The following is a 24931-nucleotide window of genomic DNA, read 5'->3' as shown; positions in this document are numbered from 1 at the left end:
CAGGTTCGAATCCTCACTCTGCCGTGGAAGTACTGGCTGACCTTGGGCTGGTCAAACACTCTCAGCCTAGCCTACCTCGCAGGGCTGTTGTGAGGATAAAAATGGAGGAGAGGAGAATGATGTAAACCGCTTTGGGTCCTCATTGGGGAGAAAGGCAGAAGTATAAATGAGGTAAATAACAGAGAGTTTTGACCATTAAGTGTCTTGAGCTATTTATGTACCAATTTTCTACATTTCATCTTAGTGAGGAAGTATACTCAAAATACTGATTACCCTCCCTGACTCAGTCCCAGCTTCTTTATGTGATACAGATTCCAGTGGGGTAGCCGTGCTAATCTGCTGCGGCTGAAACCAAAGAAGGGTCTCAAGCACCTTAAAGACAAATGGATTTATTGTAGTGTAAGCTTTTGTGGGTTTTTGACGTGCCACAGGACACTCTTGTTTTTATATGGATAGATGGATGAGCACTATATCGTTGTTAGACAGGAGTATTCCGCTTAGACTTAGACTCTGTTTCCAGAAGGTAGTTTCATAGGATAGCTATGTTGGTCTGTGGTACAACAGTTAGATTCGAGTCCAGCAGCACCTAAGATTGGTCTCTGAGATGCTACTGGACTCGAATCTAACTATTCCAGAAGATGGAGTTTGCAGGGTGAGGATCATGGTCTACAAACAGTTCCAAAGACATATGTGACTTGCATGTTGTCCTCAATTTTAGCACGTGGTTCCTGGTCTGGGTCAGAACTGTGCTGTGCATGCAGAAGAAGCTTCATTTGCCCCACCTCGTCCCGCTTTTGCCCCCTTTTTTTTCTTCTAGGGAAGCAACTATTTTGCGCATTGCAGAATACTGCATGATGCAGACTCAACCTCCCAGTTGATTTAGACTTAATGGGACAGTCCCTTCATGCCACTTGCAGTGAAGTTCTAAGTAGACTTACACTTTTGAACATATGAACACATGAAGCTCCCTTATACTGAATCAGACCCATCAAAGTCAGTATTGTCTGCCCAGACCTGCAACGGATCTCCAGGGTCTCAGGCCGAGGTCTTTCACATCAACTCCTTGCCTAGTCCCTTTAACTGGAGATGTCAGGAATTGAACCTGGGACCTTCTGCATGCCAAGCAGATGCTCTACCACTGAGACATGGCCCCTCTAAGCCTGTTGACATATATGTGGAATAATTTCATTTGGTGCACAGTATGGGTCAGCTAGGAAGCTCTTTATGTGACATTGTCACTACTGGTAACATGTCACTACTGGTAACATGTAGCAGAAAAATAAAATACTTAGAAATGTCATCATGGTGTTAGTATTTGCCCACTTCGTACTCTGCTTCATTAGCTGATGGTTAAGAGGGAGAGAAAAGCTAATATAGTGATAATATATCCCATATTTATTTTTCCCAGTTGCGTTTTAGTGATGGAGACGTAAGTTAGGGAGATCCAACTTCTCCCTGGCGGCATGTCCTTTGAGCTCCAATCTACTTTACAGGGATGCTATGAGGATGGAACAGGATCATAGATTTTTTTTTTGCTCCTTATCTGTACTTCCTTGGAAATCTCATGCTACACATATACTCAGACATATCCCCTAAGGTGAACAGTGACATTTCCAGGGAAAAAAATGGTGAAATTTCTGAAGAAATGTGCTTAGGCCTAGTTAATTTGACAGGACAAATAGAATCTCAGTCTGGTCTGTTTTAGTGGGGAAATGCACAATGCAATCCTACACAGAGTTACTCAGGTCTAAGCCTACTGGAGTCAATGGGCTTAAACTGGAGTAATTCTGCATTGGATTACACTGCTCATTTCATTATGATCCAGCAGGTAGCAATTAAGATGCACCTCCCTGTTCCAGCCCCCTCCCCCCAAATATGGGATCAATACGCTCAAGGGTGTGGGAATGTATGTGGAATGCTACCTTCTCTGATTCTGTGAGTTCCCGGTGACAAGTTCAACATGCGAAGTAACGTTCAGTCTTGCGGCTTCTGTACCTTAAAAAAATTAGCTCTGCTTTTGCTTCATTTTCTCAGAGCTGCTTTGCTCATGACAGATTGTCAGAATGACCGCAGTCTCAACTGTCCCCGCTTTTGCAGTGCCATTCTTGCAATTGCAAAATCTAGAAACATGCCTTCCCCCCTCTCCCTTTTTAGCTTGTGGGGACAGTTGAAGGAATCTGGCATTCTCAAGATATTCAGCTTCAAGAGATAGTAATTGTCATTGCAGCTCACACTTCCATCCCACCCTTCTGCTTCAGGAGCTCAGGTGCTGATATCCTCTCCCCACCCCAAATTTTATCCTTAATAACAATCCCACGAGGTAGGCTTAGAGAGAGTGGCTGTCCCACAGTTGGCCTGTGACCATGGTAGCTGGATAGTGGGTGTGAACCTAGATCTCCCTAGGACATATCTGGCAACTGAACCACGCCACTGAAGGCAACTGGGATTCACTGGGAGACCGAATTTATTAAAGATTCAAAATTCCAGTTGGGCAATTGGCAGAAGAATATTTAAAATAAATCCAATGCAGATTATTGGGATCTGGGGTTCATTGGTGTCCTTTCTTGTGCTAAAACCTAGGTCCAAATCCTCCCTCTCCCCACAAGCCTTACCATTTCATGATTTGCCCTTGACTTCTTCGTTGCCACCTTCATGACGGCGTCGACAATCCTTTCACCCCCATCTTGGAAGGACGGTGAGGCCACGCATCGAAAACGAGCCGTTCTGGTTATCTTGCTGCATTTCCTCGAGACCTACAAAGGGATCTTGCAAGAAGAGGAGAAAGCAGGCAGAGTAATTAAGGTAGGGTGTGGCTGTCCTAACCTTCATTCCCATGAGAACTAGGAACTTCCATGTTTTTAAAGAAATGCAACCAGTATGTGTGTATGTGTAGAGTGCTATCAAGTCGCAACCAACTCATGGCGACCCCAGCAAGGAGCTTTCCAGGCAAGTGGGAAGCAGAGGCTGTTTGCCATTTCCTTCCTCTGCAGAGCTTTCCTTGGTAATCTCCCATCTAAGTACCAACCCTGCTTAGCTTCCGAGATCGGGCTCTACCATGCTGCCTTCCCTCCCACAACCAGCATACAAGGTGTTATTGCAGCCATTTTTCTAAAAAAAAAATGCCAGCTTATCTTTCAGGGGTGGCAAGTTCATGTCTTGTGCCAGGGTGGGTATGTCATGCAGGAATGAACAAGAAAGTGCCCCTCTACCTGGGCATCAGGACACAATCAGCCGAACCCCTTTCTCTTGCTTTTCTTCTAGGATCTGTATATGCTGATCATGAAAGACTCCTCTCTCTACCACAAACTGGAAGATGAAATTCTGAAGTTACATCAACTTGTGGAGACGGTGGAACTCAAGTAAGCAGAGAAAACAAGAATGTATGTTATTGAGAGGCTGAGAACGGGCATCTTGGCATGACTATCTCCTGTTCAAAAGTGTCCTAATTGCTCCCTCTGTGCTGACTTCCCTCCTTTCAGAAAAGCCCGAGTCCATCTCAGAACCGTATCAGCTTCCCATCTCTCTGAAAATGGTTCACATTGTGCTTTGTGTTTCGTGAATCCCCCTTCCGAATTCTAAATCTTTCTGTCTGGCTTCAGGGTGACTGATGAAAGCCATCCCCCCAGCAAACAAGTCAAACCCCTTTTCCGGCACTTCCGGCGCATAGATTCTTGCCTTCAGACACGGGTCGCTTTCCGCGGGTCGGATGAGAGTGAGTATTAATGAGATGGGTCAGTGGAGTGGGTGGATTTCCCACTGGGATTGTCTTTCAAGTATCCAAAGAGTTAAAAGGCTTATTCATCTGCAAATACTTTTCTTTCCATGGATAAGAGAATGGAGGGGTTGGTGCTCCAGAAACCGGGAACAAGATCTAGTGTTAGGAAGTGAGAAATGAAAACAGTTAATTTTTAAACGGAGGTTAATTTTTAAAAGGGGCTCAAGTTTGCAATCAACACCTTACTTCCTCATCCAGAGTTTATCAGGCCTAGCTGTGATTATTTAGTGAAGAAAAGGCACTCTGCACATGCTTAGAAACATTTAAAACAAGATCTGGGGCTTTTCCTTGGATATTAAGGTCTTTTAGGCATGGCTGTTTCACTTGCCGTCACCCCTCTGACGACTTCAGGTCTTTGTGTTGATTATGCATGCCGTTTCGGACTGTCAGAGGTCCCCTTGCTCTTCCCGTGTTTCCCCACGTTTTGCATGTGTTTTTAGAGACCTGTTTTATCTCGAATTTGAAAATGTGGGCAAAATGCAGGGAATTGCAGGGGGAGAGTGAGGCAACCTCTGACAGTCAGAAACGGCATGCATAATCAACACAAAGACCCGAAGTCATCGGGTGACAGCGAGGGAAACCGCCATCCTTAAAAGACCTTCAAATAAATCTCTGGAGGCTAGCTTCCTTACAGAGATATAGGTTGTTGCTGTGGAAGTAAACTTTTCACTGACACTCCCACCCCCTAAGAAGTATAAAATAACTTGTTTGTAGAATTTGGCAATCTGCTGCTTAAATGTTAAAGCCTTAACATTTAAGCGTCTCTGAAAGAATCCTTGAAGTCAGCTTCCAAATGTGAGTCTTGATTTCACTTGATTGCCAGAATCGCTGTGTAAATTTCATTTTGTTGCCAAATAAATGTTTTAACTTGTTCGTTTATTCAGCTGGACTGTAGCCCATTCCCTGCTAAAGGTTTGGTGCATGTAATAGTGCCGTTAATTATTTCATTCTGATGCTACCGTGCACCAGACGCCTGTTGGAACAAACACTGTCCTTCAGTGTTACTACTCTGAAGATGCCTGCCACAGTTGCTGGCGAAACGTCAGGAAAGAAAATTCCAAGACCACGGTTACACAGCCCGGATAACCTACAAGAACCAACTTCTTGTGCTGTTTCTCAAAGATGACCAGGCCTCTGCTTTTGACAACGCTGAGAGGCAGCCACCAGACATGTTCCTTTGCAAGGCCTTTTGGGCTTGATCTGGTACACATATGGTATACTTTAAGAGAGCATTCCTGATTTATCTTAAAGGTCATGGTGGAACAGAAGGATGGAAGCAATCTTTCCAACATGCCAGGGTTGGACTGTTTAAGGCTTTATAGGTAATTGCCAGCATCCGGAATTGGGTTTGAAAAACCAATACTGAGGTCTGGTATTATATACTCCCCTTGTTTTCTGTCTTCTTAGAAGTTGGGCTGCTGCATTTTGATGCATTAGCTGAAGATTCCAGACTGTCATCAAGGCAGTGCTCTGTAATGTGTGTTACAGTAGTCTAGCTCAAAAAGTTAGGCAAGCATGATGGTCGCTATAAAAGGCTGCATCCTTTTCAATAACTAGAGCTGAAAGAAAGTGCTCCTGGCCACTGGTACAAGATTGGTACTCAGGCTGTGTGAGAAACCCTGGAAGCAGGCCAAGGCTACAAGCCTCATTGGCCAGAGGGGATTGAACCCCCTCAGTGATTGAGCCCTATCCCATTTTGCAAAGCATGCCAACCAGCAGTACTTCAGTGTGGCTGGGATTGTCTGCGGTGTGCAGTCTCCAGCCATAGCCCAAGCCCAGCAGTCGTTGGTACTGGGACCAAACACCACTGCCATCTTGTGCTAGCCCCAGATTCCAACCTTCCACCTTGGTGCTCTGTGTGTCTCCCTAGTCTTCTGCCGCGTCTACATGCCCGACCACTCCTACGTCACCATCCGCAGCCGCCTCTCCGCCTCTGTGCAGGACATCCTTGCATCTGTGACGGAGAAGCTCCAGTATTCTGACGAGCAACCCACGCGGGAGGAGGCGCTCATCCTGGTGGCGGTGGCATCGTCAGGAGGTAATTGTCTCCGTGGGGCTGTGTTGGAGAAGAGGCAGCAGTGATCCTGCTTGGCCCAGCATGGCGTAGTGGTTAAGAGCAGTGGTTTGGAGCAGTGGACTCTAATCTGGAGAACCAGGTTTGATTCCTCACTCCTCCACATGAGCGGCGTTTGGTAATCTGGTGAGCCGGGTTGGTTTCCCCGCTCCTACACGTGAAACCAGCTGGTGACCTTGGGCTAGTCACAGCTCTTTTAGAGCTCTCTCAGTGCCACCTACCTCACAGGGTGTCTGTTGTGAGGAGGGGAAGGGAAGGTGTTTTTAAGCCAGTTTGATTCTTCCTTAAGTGGTAGAGAAAGTCGGCATGTAAAAAACCAACTCTTCTTCTTCTATCTAGAGTTGCCAACAGCCTGTAGAAAAAGTCCTCTCCGGTTAATAGAGGCTTGATGGGCTGTTGCTTACCCAGGGTGTTCTTTACCTCCATGCTATGAAAAGCTTCAACTGTCCATTTCCATACATTAAGCCTCTGTTAAAGTGACAAGATGTTTTTCTCCCCAAGCTGTTGGCCACCCCGCTTCCATCCCGCATCCTCCCCCCACCCTCCGTACACCCTTTGCAACCCCGAGGCTCAAACTTCAAGAAGAAAAACAGAATGGAAAGGCAAGGGGAGGGAATGCAACAGCCCCCCCTCCAAACAATGTATTTTGTTATAAAAAGAAAGAGAACAGTTTGTTAGTGTCGGCTTTCATTACAGTCTGTTTGTTTAAATGTTTGTATCCTGCTTTCCTCCCACACTGGGGACTCACAGCAGGTGCAGCGTCAAATACATTGGCTTGGATCCTATGAGCATTATTCCGTGCGCGCTAGATAACCTCCACCGAGTAGTGTGCTTCCCTTTCCACTAACACTGCCATTTTTGCATGGGCTCGTTGAAAACCACTGTTGGAGGAGCTGGTAGAAGAGAAAGCGTAGTCCTCAGCAGAGGCTGCCTAGCACGCATGAAACTTTATTGTAGGATGCAAGCCATAATCAACAATAGAAGAAGAAGAAGGAGTTGGTTTTGATATGCCAACTTTCTCTACCACTTAAGGAAGAATCAAATCGGCTTACAATTACCTTCCTTTCCCCTCCCCACAACAGACACCCTGTGAGGTAGGTGGGGCTGAGAGAGTGTGACTAGCCCAAGGTCACCCAGCTGGCTTCATGTGTAGGAGCGGGGAAACACATCCAGTTCACCAGATTAGCCTCTGCCGCTCATGTGGAGGAGTGGGGGAATCAAACCTGGTTCTCTGCTCCAAACCACTGCTCTTAACCACTACACCATGCTGGCTCTCTCTAGAAGTTTAAACAAAGATATACGACCCAACAGGTTGGCCTCCTCCCACCAGTAGAAACAGAAGGAGAGATAATGAGTCCGGAGGACACCCTGGGCTGGTGCTGGTTTTTCTGGCATGGTTTTATTTATTTGTTTGTTTGATTGATTTCTAGCCCGCCCTTAATCCCCAATCGAAGCCGGGCTCTGGGTGGGTTACAACAGTCCATTACAATAAAACAAATTAAAATCTGCCATCTCTTAATTAAAATTAACAGTTAACCTTTGAACTTGCCACCTCAAGTGTCCCCAAAGAACATTTTATGGGTTATGGCTTCACTTTGCTGTTCCCACCTCTCCAAACAATTCCCTGAATGGTGACTTTCTCCTCCATCCCCAGAGAAATCTGTGTTGCAGCCGAACGAAGAGTGTGTTTTCACCACCCTGGGGATAAACAGCCATCTCTTTGCCTGCACCAAGGATACTTTCCCGTCACTAGTGAGTGAATCTTCCTTTATCTCATTCCACTTCTGTGTGGCTGTCACAACTAGTCCTGAATGATATGATAACCATCTTCAAGTATTTGAAAGGCTGTCATAGAGAGGATAGTGCTGAGTTGTTTTCTGTTGCCCCTGGAGGTTGAACCAGAACCAATGGGTTGAAATTAAATCAAAAGAGTTTCCGTCCTGACATTAGGAAGAATTTTCTAACAGTTAGAGCGGTTCCTCAGTGGAACAGGCTTCCTCGGGAGGTGGTGAGCTCTCCTTCCCTGAAGGTTTTTAAGAAGAGGTTAGATGGCCATTTGTCAGCAATGCTGATTCTGTGACCTTAGGCAGATGATGAGAGGGAGGGCATCTTGGCCATCTTCTGGTCACTGGGTGTGGGGGGGAGGTAGTTGTGAATTTCCTGCATTGTGCAGGGGGTTGGACTAGATGACCCTAGTGGTCCCTTCCAACTCTATGATTTTATGAATTAGCCAGGTGTGAGTTTTTGGTGTGTTGTAGGTGCAAACTGCTGTGCTCATTCTTGTAGCCATTCATGTCCTTGCTATCAACGTGGCATGGTTGGCCAGAAAGAGTGCTCTTTCTCTCAGGTCTCTCAAAAACACTTCCCACCTTTTCCTCCTAGTACTAACACTTGCTGGAATTTCTCTCCCCCCATCACCAAACCCCTTGGACTTCTATCCAGGTCCCTCTCCCTGATGAAATCCAGGTGTCGCCGGGGGACACGGAGATCCACCGGGTCGAAGCTGAGGATGTGGCAAATCACCTCACGGCCTTCCACTGGGAATTGTTCCGCTGCGTCCACGAGGTGAGAGGTGCTTCACGCTAGATGACTGGCAGGAAATGGAGTGTTGGACCTGTCTCTTCCCAGATATGGGAATATGAAACATTTGCTGTTTGAACAAGGGGAGAAACCCAGCCTCCCAGCTGGCTGTCGGGGCGGGGAACGCCGGCTCGCGCCGTCCGGTCGCGCGCGTCGGTATGGCGCGAGCCGGCGTTCCCCGCCCCGACGGCCAGCTGGGAGGCGGGCAGAGCGCAAAGAGCCGGCTGGGCGCGTGCGCGTTGGGACAGTGCGAGCTGGTGTTCCCCGCCCCGACGGCCAGCTGGGAGGCAGGCAGGGCTGCACAGAGCTGGCTGGGCGCGTGCGCCGGCTCGCTCTGTGCAGCCCCGCCCGCCTCCCAGCAGGCCGTCGGGGTGGGGAACGCCGGCTTGCGCCGTCCCGACGTGCACACGCCCAGCCGGCATTCGCTCCATAAGACAAGTTTTTAGAGGAGGAAAACAAGATTTTTTCTTGTTTTCCTCCTCTAAAAACTAGGTGCGTCTTATGGAAAGGTGCGTCCTATGGAGCGAAAAATACGGTATTTTGTTAGTTTATTCATCCCGTCAGTCAAATCTGGGTATTCCTCTGCTTTCCACTAAACTGCTTTTATTTATTTGTTTGTTTGTTTAAAACATTTTTATCTAAATACTGCCTTTCTGCCCAATCAGGGTCCCCAAGGTGGCACACATTAAAACATTTGAACAGTTCTTATGCTGCTATTAGCATTTTGAAGGGGAAATGGTGAGGTACTTTTCAAAACCCAGTAACAATGTATAGGGAGGGGCCAGTTTCAGTGAACAAGTGGAGGTTGAAGGGTTAACCCCCATCCCACCCTCTGCATTCCTAATCTAAACCAAGACCTTGCACACTTATTATTTACCTTTGAAAGGCAAACCTCTGTTTGTCTTTAAAATGTGTGTTTTGGCCCTTGGACTTGGGAGCCCTTTGGCCAGCTCCCTGCTCATCTGCTGTCCATGTGGTGATTCAAGCAGTCAGGAAGAGCATGTGGTACAGTCCTAGCTTGTCTTTACCATCTCAGATTGCTGTGCTAAAAAAGTGGGATTGCAGTTTATCAAAAACCAGCTGCTGGCAACAGCTCTAGCTCTATTTCAAGTTCTTCCTTCCCCCCCTGTAATAGGTACTTTAGATTACCTCATGTCCTGATATCAGTATTCTGTGTGTATTTTGATACTTATACCCCCACTTTTCTCCCCGGCGAGGACCCTAAGTAGTTCAGAGCATTTTTTTCTCCTCTGCTGTTTTATCCTCACAACAGCCCTGTAAACTAGGTTAGGCAAAGAGAGACTGTGGCCTTTTATGCATGGCTGTTTCCCTCGCCATCAGACCTCCGACGATTCCAGGTCTTTGCTTTGATTATGCATGCCGTTTCCGACCATCAGAGGTCGCCTCACTCTCCCCTTGCGTTTCCTCGCGTTTTGCCCATGTTTTCAGGGACCTGTTTTATCTTGAATTTGAAACCGCGGGCAATACATGGGGAAATGCAGGTAGAGAGCGAGGCGACCTCTGACGGTCGGAAACAGCATGCATAATGAAAACAAAGACCCAAAGATGTCAGAGGGGTGACTTCAAGGGGAACAGCCATGCTTAAAAGGCCTATGACTGGAGCAGGGTCCCCCTGCAAGATGCCAAAGCAGAATAGGGATTCAAACCTAGATATCCCAGATCCTTGTCCAGCACTCTAATGCTGGCTGAGGTCAAGACATCCAAACGAGATCTCCGTCTCTGTGAGCGCAAGAATGGCACATGGTACAATTCACACCTCAGGATGCCTGTGTCTGAATTATCCCTCAGTCAGACTAATAATGTACACAGAAAGCTGCGTAAAGGTCAGAGAAGAGACCGAGGACAGAACTACGTGTACTGAGAAACAAGAGGGCAGCTGCTGAAAATGCCATTGGACGCCCCTCTGTCCCAAAGTCATTCCACTGAGTGTTTCCCAATCCATAGCATCCACCGCCAAAAATGTGGAACGGGGTCAGGGTAACAACACACAGAATACTGATATGACAGTGTGCTCTCTCTAAGCACAGCTGCATGTACTCCGGTTGCTGCAACTTGAAATGTGTTTATATTTTTCTTCGAGCATTGAAAGTGCATGTTCTTGATGCTTTTGGCCCTCCTCGGCACGTTCTCCTTGAGGTTTCAGCATCTGCTGATCAACTTCGGGGAGTCCTGGTTCTATTCCAGGGCCTCTTCAGTTCCTATCTGTGAAACGGGTGCACAGATTCCCATTGGAATTGAACTCAGCTTGTCCCTTTTTTTGACCAAACTGCTAGACCCTAGATAGTTGCCCCCCCCCAATGCACTCCTGTCTTGAAATAGGGGACCTTGGCTGCATTCTTCGGGCTGGGTATGGCCCTCTATGCCAAATTGAGCATCTATTCGATTTTAAATTCGATTTTAAATTCAGAACTGTTGGTTTTTAAATTAGTATTTGATTGAATTCTTGTATATTTGTATTGTATTTTATGATATCTGGTGGTTGTGAGCCGCCCTGAGCCTGGCTTTGGCTGGGATAGAGGGCAGGGTAGAATTGGTTCTTGTAGGTTATCCGGGCTGCGTGACCGTGGTCTTGGTATTTTCTTTCCTGACGTTTCGCCAGCAGCTGTGGCCGGCATCTTCAGAGGAGTCACACTGAAGGACAGTGTCTCTCAGTGTCAAGTGTGTAGGAAGAGTAATACATAGTCAGAAAGGGGTTGGGTTTGAGCTGAATCATTGACCTGCAAAAAGTATCAAAGGTAACGTGCTAATCATTGTCCTGTAAGTATCAAGATAATGCGCTAATGTGCTAACAGATCACTTTAGGATACAATGGTTCCATATTAACATACCACACCCTCACTACAAGAACCAATGAACTCTGACCGTGAAAGCCTTCGGCGGGGTAGAAGTCCAATAAATAGATAAATTAAATATCTTAGATATCGTTCTCATTGTAGTGTGTCTGGATTGTACTACTTCAGACTGCAGGGGGAAACTTCCATTGTGGAATGCTGTTCCACAGAAAACAAGAACTCTGCAGGAAATTTCGTTTGTATGAAGGAGAATTCTGTTACGATAGCCCCACCCCGCCCTTATGAAGCTGTCGAAAGTGGTTCTGACCTGACACGGGTTTATGTGTTCAGGGAACCCTGGCTGAAATCACATATGCAGTGTATATAATGAAGGAAGGGCCAAATATGGTTGTGCATCAAAATTCCATGTGAGGCCATTTGGCTGATTCAGCAGCTTTATGCAAGGACTTTTAAAACCAGCTCTCTCTCGTTCATCCTTGGACATGGATGCATTCTGTCTCTGGCCTGGTCTGGACAGGCAGCAGAATGGGGTTGTAACTAGCAATGTGCTACCATGGGAGAATGGGCCATGCCATTGCAAGGGGAGGGAGTATGATTTTCATATTTAACGATTCTCTGCAAATGGCAAACGAGCATAGCATATGAACAACTAAGCAAAAACCCCTTGCTCTTGGATGTAGGACATTTTAATAGGAGGAAGACAAGAGAAAGTGACTTCCCCACCCCTGCGGTCTGACATGGTGCAACCTGTTCTACCACTGCACAATTCTACCAGTTCATAGAATTATAGAATCAGAGTTGGAAGGGACCACCAGGGTCATCTCATCCAACCCCCTGAACAATGCAGGAAATTCACAACTACCTCCCCCTCCCATACCCCCAGTGACCCCCCCCCACTCCATGCCCAGAAGATGTCCAAGATGCCCTCCCTCTCATGATCTGCCTAAGGTCATAGAATCAGCATGGCTGACAGATGGCCATCTAGTCTTCTTAAAAACCTCCAGGGAAGGAGAGCTCACCACCTCCCGAGGGAAGCCTGTTCCACTGAGGAACTGCTCTAACTGTTAGAAAGTTCTTCCTAATGTTTAGATGGGAACTCTTTTGATTTAATTTCAACGCATTGGTTCTAGGGTTGCCAATCTCCAGGTAGTAGCAGGAGATCTCCTGTTATTTCAACTGATCTCCAGCTGATAGAGATCAGTTCACCTGGAGAAAATGGCCGCTTTGGCAATTGGACTCTATGGCATTGAAGTCCCTCCCCTCCCCAAACCCTGCCTCTTCAGGCTCTGCCCCAAAAACCTCCCACCGGTGGCAAAGAGGGACCTGGCAACCCTAGTTGGTTCTGTTGGGTGGGTAGGCCAGGCCAAAGTTCCTTTTGTAGATGCTTTCCTTCTCCTTTGCCCTTCTCATATATGGAAGAAAGAGGGAGCAGGGAACTCATTCTAATGAGAGGATAATGTTGGTTGGGGTAGGGGGATGCAAGGGGTTCCTTACCTCGATCGCAGAAGCCTGGGCAGGGCATAGATGACGCAGACCCTCTCTCTCCCACCCTGGTTTGCAGTTGGAATTTGTGGACTACGTCTTCCACGGGGAACGTGGCCGGCGGGAGACAGCCAATCTGGAGCTGCTGCTGCAGCGTTGCAGCGAAGTTCAGCACTGGGTGGCCACGGAGGTGTTGCTTTGCGAGTCGCTGGGGAAGCGAGCCCACCTGCTCAAGAAGTTCATCAAGATCGCTGCTGTGTGAGTGTCCCGCCTTTCTATTTCTGCTCTGAGTCAGGGTGGAGACAGACCAGTACTTAGTGAAATGAGTGTGGTGTATTGGTTAGGGGTCCCCAACGTGGTGCCCATGGGTGCCATGTAGGGTTTGCCAACCTCCAGGTGGTGGGTAGAGATCTCCTGCCATTACAACTGATCTCCAGCTGATAGAGATCAGTTCACCTGGAGAAAATGGCCGCTTTGGCAATCGGACTACATGGGATTGAAGTCCCTCCCCAAACCCACCCCCAAAACCTCCCGCCGCTTGCGAAGAGGGACCTGGCACCCACCAACACCTCTTCTGGTGCCCGCCAAGTGTTTTTAGGAAGTGGGCAGGGTCAGATAGGGCTTTTGCCCAGCAAGGATTCTGACTGACTACTGGAGATTTGATCTGCTGTGCAATTTTTAAAAAATGTTGCTTTGGCAGCAGATGCCACCATAGCTCAGGGATCTGCACTGTGTTACTGAAGTTAAGCTGTGGCGATCATTTTCTGTCTGGCTCTGCCTTTTGCCACAGCCATTTCCTTGCTGCACCCACCATGCTGTGTCAGAATTACGGACGTGTCCGCAGGCTCGAAAACGTCGGGGGCTCCTGGGTGATGAGTGTTAGGCCTGGACCTGAAGAGTCCGTGTCCAAATTCTCCATTGGGCGTGAACCTCGCTGGGCATCTCTTTCTCTCTCTGGATGTTTCCGCACGGGTTATTTGCCCTGAGTTCAGTGCGGTTGGGAAGTGCATTTTTTTCCTGTTTCCCCATAGCATGCATGCATCTCTTAGGGTTTTCCTGGCTTTTGTTTGATCTTTCTCAAATCTCCTGTGCACCAAAGATTTTGGAAAGACCGTAGCTGCCGTGTGGGTGGAAAAGTCTGGATTTTCCTGGTCCTGCTCGCATAGTGGCCATATTCCCTGCCAGCAGCCATTTCCTCTCCCTACTGGAGACGCAGGAAAAGAGGAAGACCCAACAAGAGATGGATTGACTATAAAGGAAGCCTCGGCCCTCAGTTTGCATGATCTGAGCAAGGCTGTTATGGATAGGACACGTTGGAGGACGTTGATTCATAGGGTCGCCATGAGTTGGAAGCAACTTGACGGCACACACACACACACACAGACACACACACACACACTGGAGACAGTTCTTCTTTCTTTTTACAAAAACCAGCGGTTTAATCATGTTATAGTGATTACCACTATACTAAATCAAGTAGGGGACCCACAAGGACTTGTGGGTGGACATCTTGTTTTTCTCACCCTCACAATTTCATCTTTCCCTTCCCTGAAAGTCCCCACAGTCTCTCCTTTTTTCCTGCTTCCTTCTCTCCTTCCTACTGATCAGCCAACCTACCTTTATCTTCTCCCCCCTGACTTCAGCTTTCCTTCCTTTCCTCCCCTTGGCAGCCTCTACTCAGGAAAACTATGGCTGGACCCAGGTGTACAGTGAGCAAACCCACAAGGACTTAACAGGGGGCATCTCCCTTTCCTCTGTATCCACCGTCCCACAATATTTCCTCTCTTCATTTATACCTCATCTTTCTCCCCGTTGGGGACCTAATGGAGCTCTCATCATTCTCTTAACAAAAGAACATAAGAAAGACCCTGCTGGATCAGACCCAGGCCCATCAAATCCAGCAGTCTGTACACACAGTGGCCAACCAGGTGCCTCTAGGAAGCCCCCAGACAAGACGACTGCAGCAGCACCATCCTGCCTGTGTTGCACAGCACCCAATATAATAGGCATGCTCCTCTGATACTAGAGAGAATAGGTATGCAGCATGACTAGCATCCATTCTAACTAATAGCCACAAATATCCCTTTCCTCCATGAACGTGTCCACTCCCCTCTTAAAGCCTTCCAAGTTGGCAGCCATCATCATATCCTGGGGCAGGAAGTTCCACAATTTAACTATGCCTAGTGTGAAGAACTACTTCCTTTTATCTGTTTTGAATCTCTCACCCTCCAGCTTCAGCAGATGACCCCACTCTCTCCACAGCATGCATCTTATCCTATTTTATCCTCACAACACCCCGTCTGGTTGGTTAGGCTGAGAGTGTGTAACTGGCCCAAGCTCACCCAGTGAGCTTCCACAGCAGAGTGGGGGTTTGGACTTGGGTCTCACAGATCCTAGTTTGAAACTCTAACCCAGTGGTTCCCAAAGCGGGCAGTACCACCCCCTGGGTGAATGAGAATGATGAGAGCTTGGGCCACCCCTGGGGGTGGGTGGGATTTCCTAGGGGGGCACTGAGAGGCAAGGGGGCATCAGGGGGCACTAGAGGTGGGCCCCTTCAACTGAGTTGTTGGATAGGGTAGGGGGTGCTGGGGTTGAGTTTATGGAACCAAGGGGGTGGTGGCCTGAAAAGTTTGGAACCACTGCTCTAACCACTATATCACACTGCCTTTCATGGGGTGGCTACTGTTGAACATTGGCCAGCGGCCAGTCCTTGGTGAGTCATGAGAGTTGCATGGTGTCAAGTCACCTGTTGTTTGCTGCTGTGTCTGGCCAAAACAGCCTAGGAAAGAACCCTGCTCCTCTCCCCCTGCCTTTTACTGACAGAAACCAAGGCCGGAAGACTGGCTATTCTCTTGCGGTTGTCCAACAGTGGCCACGGAGGTCATTCATTTCTTAAAGCTACAGGTGCTGCTTCTATTATTTGCAGGGGGTCAACCCTCAAGTGTATTTTTTTGTTTAAGATTTCAGATTTTCCAGCAAACCTGGAGCTTTTCTCAGATTGGTAGAAAGGTCTGTCCTGTTTCTTCATGGCTGCAGTCTCTGGATTTAAGTATCCACAGATTTTGCCACGTTGAGAATTAGATATATTGATATGCATCACGTTCTCTGAATTCCCTGCTTTCATTTAAAAACAAAACCCCATGCAGTCTCTGGATTTAAGTATCCACAGATTTTGCCACGTTGAGAATTAGATATATTGATATGCATTACGTTCTTTGAATTCCCTGCTTTCATTTAAAACAACAACACACCTTGCAGTCTCTGGATTTAAGTATCCACAGATTTTGCCACGTTGAGAATTAGATATATTGATATGCATCACGTTCTCTGAATTCCCTCCTTTCATTTAAAAAAACAACACACCATGCAAGTCTATAGCCCCTTTCCTTGTGGAGATATAACAAAAAGAGTATATCTCTGCAACAAAATGGGCTAGAGATTTTTTGAAAATGAAATCTGGGACTTCAGAGAACCTGATGCCTATTTTGGTATAAGAGTATATCAATACAATGCTATTAAATTGTTGATTTAAAAAAAGACCTGCCTGGAAAACCTGCGGTGTGGAATCGCTAGGAAGAGAAAAACCATTATATTCTGCCCTTGGAGGAAAGGGAGGAGAGAACATATTCAAAAGACTGCTGGAAGACTTACCGTAACTGTGGCTGACACGGTGTGGAGAAGAACCAATAATCTGTAGCTTCTCTTGTAATCAATATAAACATAATTTATTCTGCAATCTTTATTGTTTTGCCTAATTTGCTCTGGTTGTGCTACTCAGGAGGGGGAGACATTAAAAACTCCACTGCTAGGCTCCTCTTCTGCCAGCTTTAGCATGTGCTTGCCTGAACACTTTCGAACACCTCTTAGCCACTACCTCATGGGGATTCTCTCCTGCGTGGCACGCAGGAAGCCCCTGAATTGAATAGGAGTGTCTGCACCGCTCTGGACTTCCCAGGTTGGTGGTGTTTTTTTTTTTTTTTAACCTTTTAAACCCGATCAGAGGAAGACCTCATCTGGTCCAGTTCATAGACGGTGGCTGCGGGCCAAACATCTGTGTGGATGCTCCACTACAAGATGGGAGGCAGAGCTAAGCTTCTTTCCTCTACCTCCTTCCTTCCTCTTTTTGGCCCTTTAAAACCCTGTAGCTTTACAGTGTGGCTCAGCTGGGAAAGGGGGGGTGGGTTCAGGCCATGGGGGACTGGTGTGGTTGTTTAGTATAGAGGCTGGCTGGTGGCGAGCTCCTGCAGTGGCTCTGAAGCCCAAGAAAAAGGGGGTTGTGATGGTTTTGGTAAATGTGGTTGTGTTAGCCCAGCTCGAGGCTCCATGAAGTTGGTTCTCCATGCAGTTAGCAGTAGTTAAGTAGCCACTCACCGTCAAAAGGCTGAGGGAGTTCTTGGGAATGTTTAGTCTGGAAAAGAGGAGGTTGAGGGGGGACATGATTGCTCTCCTTAAGTATTTGAAGGGCTGTCACTTAGAGGAGGGCAGGGAGCTGTTCCTGCTGGCAGCAGAGGATAGGACTCGCAATAATGGGGTTAAATTGCAGGTGGAAAGGTACCGGCTGGATATTAGGGAAAAACTTTTTTACAGTAAGAGTTGTTTGACAGTGGAATCAGCCACCTAGGGAGGTGGTGAGCTCCCCCTCACTGGAAGTCTTTAAGCAGAGGCTGGACAAGCACTTGTCGGGGATGCTCTAGGCTGATCCTGCATTAAGCAGGGGGTTGGACTAGATGGCCTGTATGGCCCCTTCCAACTCTATGATGCTATGAAATATTCTTTTGAATACACTGGCAGTAAAAGTGTGTGTTTTGCATGCTTGGTGTTTCCGCTTCATTCCCCATCAGCATCTGGTAGTGTAACTTTGGGCTAAAAAGGGTCCCAACATGGCACCCATGGGCACCATGGTGCCTGCCAACACCTTTTCTAATACTCCTCAAGTGGTTTTTAGGAAGTGGGTGGGGCTAGGTAAGGTTTTTGCCCAGCAAGGATATTTACCTGCCACTCAGCAGTTCCAAAGGCATAAGAGCCCTGGCAAGGAGGTGACATTCCCATGACATCATCACCTCTGCCTTTGCTATGAATGAAATTTATAACTGAGGGATCAGTGGCTGGTTTTGAAGCTGAGATTAATGTTAAAAAGACATGGAGGTGGGGGCAGCCATTGTTGCCCCTGTCCCCTGTTTTGAGGGTTTTTTCGTAAGCCCAGAAAGCTGTTCCAGCAAGTACCGGTACATCCTCCTTTCCCCCAAGTAGGTTCAGTGAGCTTGTTTTAATTGAAGGTTCCTGGAAAGCTGGCGTGAGTGGGATGCAGCTAATCGTCTCCTCTCTTTAAAGTACGGGCAAAGAAGTATTCGCCCCCGTGGTTACCATTGTGTTAGCCTGTTCGGGTATCAGAAAGTTCTTTTGGAAGCAGGGCTGCTAGATGTGATTCGGGGGTGGGAATGGGGTTCCTGATCAGGATCATCTGAGAGCCAGCATGGTGTAGTGGTTAAGAGTGGTGGTTTGGAGCGGTAGAGTCTGATCTGGAGAACCGGGTTTGATTCCCCACTCCTCCACATGAGTAGCGGAGGCTAATCTGGTGAACTGGGTTGGTTTCCCTACTCCTCCACACGAAGCCAGCTGGGTGACCTTGGGCTAGTCACAGGTCTCTTAGAGCTCTCTCAGCCCCACCTACCTCACAGGGTGTCTGTTGTGGGGAGGGGAAGGGGATTGTAAGCTGGTTTGAGTCTCCCTTAAGTGGTAGAGAAAGTCGGCATATAAAAACCAACTCTTCTTCATCATCGTATGTGTCAGCTTCAAAGCTGCCCCATGAGGTTGCTTATTAAACCAGGTGAGCTAGAGGAGGGGGGCATGCACTTTCCACTCCAGCTGTTGCCTCTATTTTAACTCCCACAGCTGCTGTTAGCTCCACGCAGAGGGAAATAGAAGTACAGCAAGAAACCTTGCGGAGCCGTGGCCTGTCTAAATTTGACAGTGTGAACCCAAATCGACAGATCAGAGTGCTTGTCGACAACATTGGGTTAATTTTGTGTTTGAAATAGATGAGGCAGAATAAAACACATGGGTCTGTCTTTGCTTTTCATAGTGGTGACTGGATATCTTTGGGGAAACATGCTACCTCCCTCGAAGCAGCGATGTTTTGTTGTTACATGCTGCTCTTTGCTTGGTGGCTGTGGGCGCATCTGTGCTGTCTAAAAGACTCAGGCACAATTTTTTTCTAGTTGTGCCTGAAAGCATTTAAACTGGGCTTGAACTCAGGGGTTTGTATAGGGTTGCCAACCTCCAGGTAGCACCTGGAGATCTCCCGCTGTTACAATTGATCTCCAGATGACCAAGATCAGTTCCCCTGGAGAGAATGGCTGCTTTGAAGGGTGGACTCTATGGCACTGTACCTTGGTGCAGAATGTTTTGGTTTCTTTTTTAGCACAGAATACCCATTTACAATATACTACTGAGTTTATTTTTTAATATCTATTGTTTTTATACTTACAACGCTTACCCCTCCCTTTTTTTTCCTGTACCCCTTCAATTATATAAATCAAAAATTTATTAAAAAAAAAAAAAAGAATACCCAGAGCCCTGCTTATGTCTCCTTCCTAAGTTAAATGCATACCATTCCTATTTCAAAACTGCTGAGACCGGGAACAGAAGCAGATGATTCAAGGAGTAGCCAGTTAGAGGCTTACTGTGCGGGGCCTGCAATTTCCTGCGGATGTGGTCCTTTGTAACTCACCATCAAGTTCAGTTTAGGCTGCCGGGTCTTTTGAAGTTCAGACATAGGGGGTGAATCACAGAATCATAGACTCATGCAATCATAGAATTAGAAGGGGCCATAAAGGCCATCTAGTCCTACCCACTGCTTAATGCAGGATCAGCCTAGAGCATCCCTGACAAGTGCTTGTCCAGCCTCTTCTTAAAGACTGCTAGTGAAGGGGAGCTTGCCACCTCCCTAGGTAGCTGATTCCACTGCCGAACAACTCGTACTGTAAATTCCCCCCCCCCCCAAATATCCAGCCGGTATCTTTCCACCTGCAATTTAAACCCATTATTGCAAGTCCTATTCACTGCTGCCAGCAGGAACAGCTCCCTGCCCTTCTCTAAGTGACAGCTCTTCAAATACTTAAAGAGAGCCATCACGTTCCCCCTCAACCTCCTCTTCTCCAGACTAAACATTCCTAAGTCCCTCAGTCTTTCCTTGTAGGGCTCTGTCTCCAGGCCCTTGATCATCCTCGTCTCTCTCCTCTGCACCTGCTTCGTTCTGTCCACGTCCTTTTTGAAGGGAGACCTCCAGAACTGCACACAATACTCTAGGTGTGGCCTGACCAATGCAGTGTACAGCAGAACTATGACATCTCGCGATTTGGTTGTTATGCCTCTGTTGATACACCCCAAGATAGCAACAGCATTTTTTGTCACTGCATCACATGTGTGTGTGCATGTATGTGTGTTTTTTAGGCTTTCCTGCTAATTTCCCCCCAGTGCAGGTTTATTGTCCTCTTTCCCAAGCGTTTCCAAAATATGTTATACTTTTATTGGTGTGTAAGCTCTGCTCACGACCTGAGTTCGATCCTGACGGAAGTCAGTTTCAGGTAGCCGGCTCAAGGTTGACTCAGCCTTCCATCCTTCTGAGGTCGGTAAAATGAGTACCCAGCTTGCTGGGGGTAAAGGGAAGATGACTGGGGAAGGCACTGGCAAACCACCCCGTAAACAAAGTCTGCCTTGGAAACGTCGGGATGTGACGTCACCCCATCGGTCAGGAATGACCCGGTGCTTGCACAGGGGACCTTTACCTTTTATCTCTCTGTTATTTTGTCCTGCAGGAAAAGACAGTAAGAGAGATACTGAGAATGGGAGGGGGGAAAAAAGGTAGTTACAATGTAAAATTGGGGGTTGGGGGTGGGATGTGCCATGTAAACACAGCTTGTCCTCTTGGCATTTGGCATCTCACTCTGAGATTTAACACTATCCTCTACCCTGAGAAGGAGGTTAAAGCGCTGAAATGCTGAGCCACATCTGGCAACCCAGTGCTTGGATTTACGACCGCTCAGCTTCCCTGGATTTCAGCAGCGTCAGAAAGCGGGGCAATTCTGGGGCTTCGGGGTTGCAGGTGTGCTACATAGCCAGTGTTTTTTTAGCCAGTGTCCCGTGTAAATCTACCCTGACGGTGTCACTTTTGTGAAACACGAAAAGCGAAGCATCTGAGGATGCCCAGCATCTGTGCTAGGCACCCATCGAGCACCGTGAAATCGCTGCTTTCCCCTTCCTGTCGCTTTTCCAGCTCTGCCTCAAGGAGATCCTCCTTGTCCTTTTCCCCAGCGTGCTTGGGCTGTCTCCTGCCTCGGGTTCCCCCAGCTAGCGAAGTCACAGCCTTGACACGACACTCAGCCCGACTCTAATGACCCGTGACAAGCTGGATTGTTTGCTCCAACCTCCTTCTCTGCCTGCTTCTTTAAAACTGGGGGTGGGGCGGGATGTTGTGGCAGGAAGGCTGGGTTTCAGCAGAGCCCTGGAATATGTTTGGAAGCCAGACGAAGCTTTCTGGCTTGGAGAATGGCTCATCTGCCTTTTATTTAGTGTCAAGAGGAGGTTTGGTACAGTACACAGAAGCAAAGAGGTCCTTGCCTTCTTTGACAGATACCAGCCCTGCACAGTGAACCTGCTGATTTTTCTATCTTTCCATTTTTTGTGTGTGGATCCATTCTTACTTTTTACTAACCATAGTCAGCATCTGGTTTCCCTGAGAGGGAAGGGCATTTGGAGAATGACATGGAGGTAGGGTTGCCAGGGCTGAGAAATTCCTGGAGATTTGGGGGTGGAGCCTGGGGACCATAGGGTTTGGGGAGGGGAGGGGGGGGAACCTCAGTGGGGTATCAATAGGGTTGGCAACCTCCAGGTGGTGGCTGGAGATCTCCTGGGATTACAACTGATCTCCAGGCAACAGATCAGTTCACCAGGACAAAATGGCCGCATTGAAAGGTGGACTCTATGGCATTCTACCTCATTGAAGTCCCTTTCCTTTCCTTCCCTCCCCAAACCCCACCCTCCTTAGACTCCAGCCCTAAATCTCCAGGTATTTCCCAACCCAGAGCTGGCAACCCTAGGTCGCCATAGAGTCCACCCTACAAAGCAGCCATTTTCTCCAAGGGAACTGATCTCTGTTGTCTGGAGACCAGTTGCAATTCTGGGAGACCTCCAGGCTTCACCTTGAGGTTGGTAAGCCTACGTGGAGAATGACTCACCGGGCTCTACCACTGCTCCATAAAAAGACTTTCAGGCAAGTTCCTTAGCTGAAGCCCCCCCTCCACTCCAGACTTTTGTATTGGGTACTGGGGGTCAAGTGATCTATTAGATTTCATAGAATCATAGAGTTGGGAGGGACCACCAGGGTCATCTAGTCCAACCCCCTGCACAACGCAGGAAACTCGCAACTACCAAAGCTGCACCTGCTGAATTTCTGTCTGGTATGCAACTGGTGAAAGGTACAGAACCTCTCTTGGGGAAAAGGGTGGCAGCCCTCGGTGGAAGGGCAGGAGAAGGGAAATCTGCTGAGACTTCAAATGTCTGAGCTTTTACTGTTTCTGTTCTTAGCAGCACCCTTTTTTCTCCCTGCAGGTGCAAACAGAATCAAGACATGTTGTCGTTCTATGCTGTGGTGATAGGACTGAACAATGCACCTGTCAGCCGGTTGCGTCTCACCTGGGAGGTAGGAAGATGCCTGGACTTCTAAGAAAATGGGGGGCTGTTTTCTTGGTCTACGCGAGGGCCAATGTTGCGTGCAATCTCCCCCCTTTCCAAATTCTGCTCCTAGGCATTTTGCAGAATCGAATCAGAGGCTGCACTCTGTATTTCATTAATTTTTTAAAAAATGGTATCCAGCCAGACTTGCCAGCAGCAGGTCTTTCTTTCAAATATAGTGTCTAAAAAAAACAAGGAAAAAACCAATTCCTCAAATCTAGAGAACCGACAGGTCCTGATATTCCCCATTTACAAGCTTGCCACTGGAATGTTCTCAAAGAATCGGCCAGATGAGCTTCTGCAGGCAGGGAGTTACAGGGGGAAAGAAACCACAAAAAAGCACTGCTTTTCACTTGCTGGATGGCAACAGAATTCACACTGGAGGCTCCTCTGAAGATCTCCGAACCCCAGGAGCTTCCAGGAAGTATATCCCATTGAAATCAGTGGGAGTGTCTTCCCAGGGAACATGAACCTTTCTGGAATTGGGCTGCAAAGCACACAAATGCAGTTCTGGGGCAAAACATTCCATAATTTTTTCCCTAGCATCTGTATTTCATACCTTTTTAAAAATGGTTTATATATTTGTGGGAAGAGACGGTAATGGGGAAGCTTTCAGGCTTCTCTCTGTAGAACTAGAAGCATGCATTTTTTAAAAAAAGTGAGCGAGAAATAGACATTTTCAGAATCCATGGCAAACTGGACATTCACAGATCAGACTGGGAGAATGCAAATATCGACCACAGGCTTTTGTGTTACTTGGTTCAAATTTTCCAGCACCTCTTCTCACATACGCCTTCTCACATATGCCCATGCCCCTCTATCTTTTACCATTTATTTTCAGCCTTTCCTCAGTAGCTGCCTTTCCCATTTGCCAGGACTTTGGGGAACACAAATTATGTCAAAGTCCCCCCCCCCTTTGTTCTGCCTTGCCCTACAATGTCACATAATCTCTGGTAACAAACTGGGTCATCATTGAGCCAGGAAATAAACAAGGCGCTTCCATGGTTCAGGAAGGAACGTGATTCTGTCCTTTGGGGGTGACCCTGTTGATGGATGCATGGCAGATTCTCAGCAGTCAGTCTTGGGCCTTGTATTCAGTGCTTTGGGATGGCAGCTTTTTCACCCCAGCATCCGCTGCATTTTAGGGCTTAGGTTCCACATGCCCTCCAAGGACACCTCCCACCTCTGTATCCCAGCACAAGCTCATATCTATATATCTAATTCCCAAGCGTGTCCCCTATCTGCAGATAGCTAAATCCACATTTTGGGGCCTCACTTACCCGGAACAGATGTTTCTGCAGACTTGGGGGACCTCCTAGTCTGCAGAAAAATCTGATATTAAAAAAAAATAATGGGGAGGTTTAATTCCCCCCCTTCATCTCCTGCTTGAGTTTGGATGCTGTTGGAATCCAAAAGCTGGATTCAGTAGTCCATGTTCCACATTAGGAACATTCCATCTAGACATTAGTTAGAATTTTCTAACAGAGCGGTTCCTCAGTGGAACAGGCTTCCTCGGGAGGTAGTAAGCACTCCTTCCCTGGAGGTTTTTAAGCAGAGGCTAGATGGCCATCTGTCAGCAATGCTGATTCTATGACCTTAGGCAGATCATGAGAGGGAGGGCATCTTGGCCATCTTCTGGGCATGGAGTAGGGGTCACTGGGGGTGTGGGGGCAGTTAGTTGTGAATTTCCTGCATTGTGCAGGGGGTTGGACTAGATGACCCTGGTGGTCCCTTACAATTCTATGATTCTATGTTCTGATCTAGCAAGGCAGCTCTGATGTTATTTGAAATATATCTATTCCCCTCCTTTCCAAATGCTAAACAGTAGCTCCGTTGTATCCCTACTGATCTTAATATTTTGCTGTTGTTGTGTTGTGTTCTACACTTTTGCAAGGCGAATGGGTACTTTTTTTTTAAGTGCAAAGGCAGTCTAGAAAAGGTTAACTAAGGAAATTGCTCTTTTTTGCAATAGCTTGAAGTACATTTTGGGGATGGTTTCCTTTTCCCTGAGCTGAACCTGCCGCTCCCTTGGGTGTTGAGGACAGCGCTTGTCATCAGGCGAGTCCTTGCATAAGAGATCCTGCTCCCCAGACTAGCTTCGCGTGAGGGTTGTCCAAACACAGCCAACACCTAGACTGACTCACAGCGTGAGGCAAGAAGAAGAATAGTTGGTTTTTATATGCTGACTTTCTCTACCACTTAAGGGAGACTCAAACTAGCTTACAATCACCTTCCCTCCCCCTCCCCACAACAAGCACCCTGTGAGGTAAGTGGGGCTGAGAGAGCTCTAAGAGAGCTGTAACTTGCCCAAGGTAACCCAGCTGGCTTCATGTGGAGGAGTGGGGAAACAAATCTAGTTCACCAGATTAGCCTCCACTGCTCATGTGGAGGAGTGGGGAATCAAACCCGGTTCTCCAGATCAGAGTCCACCGCTCCAAACCACCGCTCTTAACCACTACACCACGCTGGCTCTCT

At 47.6% G+C, this 24931-nt stretch overlaps 1 protein-coding gene across 1 annotated transcript in view; it reads left to right on the top strand.

The window, feature by feature from the left end:
* Positions 1–24931, top strand: part of RAPGEFL1 (Rap guanine nucleotide exchange factor like 1) — a 76470-nt gene that overhangs the window by 35541 nt on the left and 15998 nt on the right. The window contains exons 3-10 of the mRNA XM_056863259.1: positions 2649–2802; positions 3262–3359; positions 3600–3712; positions 5646–5813; positions 7504–7601; positions 8292–8414; positions 12804–12982; positions 22334–22424. Of these exons, the coding sequence (XP_056719237.1) occupies positions 2649–2802; positions 3262–3359; positions 3600–3712; positions 5646–5813; positions 7504–7601; positions 8292–8414; positions 12804–12982; positions 22334–22424 (1024 nt within the window). The remainder of the gene's footprint in view (positions 1–2648; positions 2803–3261; positions 3360–3599; positions 3713–5645; positions 5814–7503; positions 7602–8291; positions 8415–12803; positions 12983–22333; positions 22425–24931) is intronic.

This window comes from Euleptes europaea, chromosome 18 (genome assembly GCF_029931775.1).
Source record: "Euleptes europaea isolate rEulEur1 chromosome 18, rEulEur1.hap1, whole genome shotgun sequence".
NCBI lineage: Eukaryota > Metazoa > Chordata > Lepidosauria > Squamata > Sphaerodactylidae > Euleptes > Euleptes europaea.
This window is presented reverse-complemented; position numbering and strand designations above follow the sequence as displayed.